The 1,097-nt window shown below is 40.7% G+C and overlaps 1 protein-coding gene across 3 annotated transcripts in view; it reads right to left on the bottom strand.

Moving 5' to 3' along the window:
- The window catches only part of ABCA8 (ATP-binding cassette, sub-family A (ABC1), member 8), a 67,161-nt gene that overhangs the window by 39,490 nt on the left and 26,574 nt on the right, over positions 1–1,097 (bottom strand). For 2 of the 3 annotated variants that reach the window (XM_006872290.1, XM_006872291.1), the window contains exons 13-14: positions 821–940; positions 457–595 (exon numbers count right to left, since the gene is read on the bottom strand). In XM_006872290.1, the coding sequence (XP_006872352.1) occupies positions 457–595; positions 821–940 (259 nt within the window). The remainder of the gene's footprint in view (positions 1–456; positions 596–820; positions 941–1,097) is intronic. The other variant, XM_006872292.1, reaches the window with a different exon arrangement.

Here is a 1,097-nt window from a genome sequence, read left to right as displayed (position 1 = left end):
TCTCATACTTCGGACATATTGTCAGGAGGGACCAGTCGCTGGAGAAGGATATCATGTTTGGTAAGGTGGAGGGTCAAGAAAAAGAGGAGGACCCCCAGCAAGATGGATTGGCAAATTGGCAGTATCAATGGGCTCAAGCGTGGCAACAATTGTGAGTTTGGCCCAGGACCAGGCGGTGTTTCTTTTTGTTGTGGATAGGGTGGCTATGAGTCGGTACCAACTTGATGACATCTAACAACAACAACAGTGCTCTTATCAAAGTCCTCATGTAGCACTGTGGGCTAGTAAGCTGGACTGCAAGGTTGGTTTGAATAACAAGGTCAGTGGTTCAAGCTCACCAGTCACTCCTCGGAAACCCTGTACAGGGCCGCTAATTGCCGGAACTGACTCAACAGCACTTAACAACAACAACAACAAATGTTCTTATCGCCAGAACAAAGGAAACCAATGAATTACCAGCCAGGATGTCCGCCTCATCCATGAACTGGGTGCTGAAAAGGATCACCCGGTCTTTTTTACGCTCCTTCAGGAAGTTCCATACTCGGTGTCTGGAAAAGGGATCTAACCCAGCAGTCGGTTCATCTAATATGAAAATCTGCAGAGGAGAGAGCGATTGAAAAGGATTGTCCACTCTATGCAAACTTCTCCCAGAAGCAAATAAGAAACTATAAATTGTTTGTATTTGAAAAGTATTGTGATTAGGATTTTACTCATATTTAATGTTCTGCTGTAAATATTTTATTTCAGATACTGTTTGCAAATAGAGGGTTTGATTTTTTATTTTAATATTTGCATTCCCTGTAAAATTACTTTTACTTACCTGAGGATCTCCTAAAATGGCAATCCCAAAACTCAGTTTTCTTTTCTGTCCACCACTTAAGTTTTGAACAAGGACATCCTGAATATTTTTCATTTCCAATTCCATCAAAATTCTTTTAACCTAGTAAAAAACATTTATATCATAAGACAGAATTCCTTCCTTCTGTCCTTCTCCCTCCCACCCCAATTCTCCTGCCTTTAAAATTTTTTCCTTCCTAGATTCCTTCTTTCTTTCTTTCTTTCTTTCTTCCTTCCTTCCTTTCCTTCCTTCCTTTCTT

This window comes from Chrysochloris asiatica, unplaced genomic scaffold (genome assembly GCF_000296735.1).
Source record: "Chrysochloris asiatica unplaced genomic scaffold, ChrAsi1.0 scaffold00192, whole genome shotgun sequence".
Lineage (NCBI taxonomy): Eukaryota > Metazoa > Chordata > Mammalia > Afrosoricida > Chrysochloridae > Chrysochloris > Chrysochloris asiatica.
The sequence above is the reverse complement of the archived record's forward strand: the minus strand, read 5'-3'. Positions and strand labels throughout refer to the sequence as shown.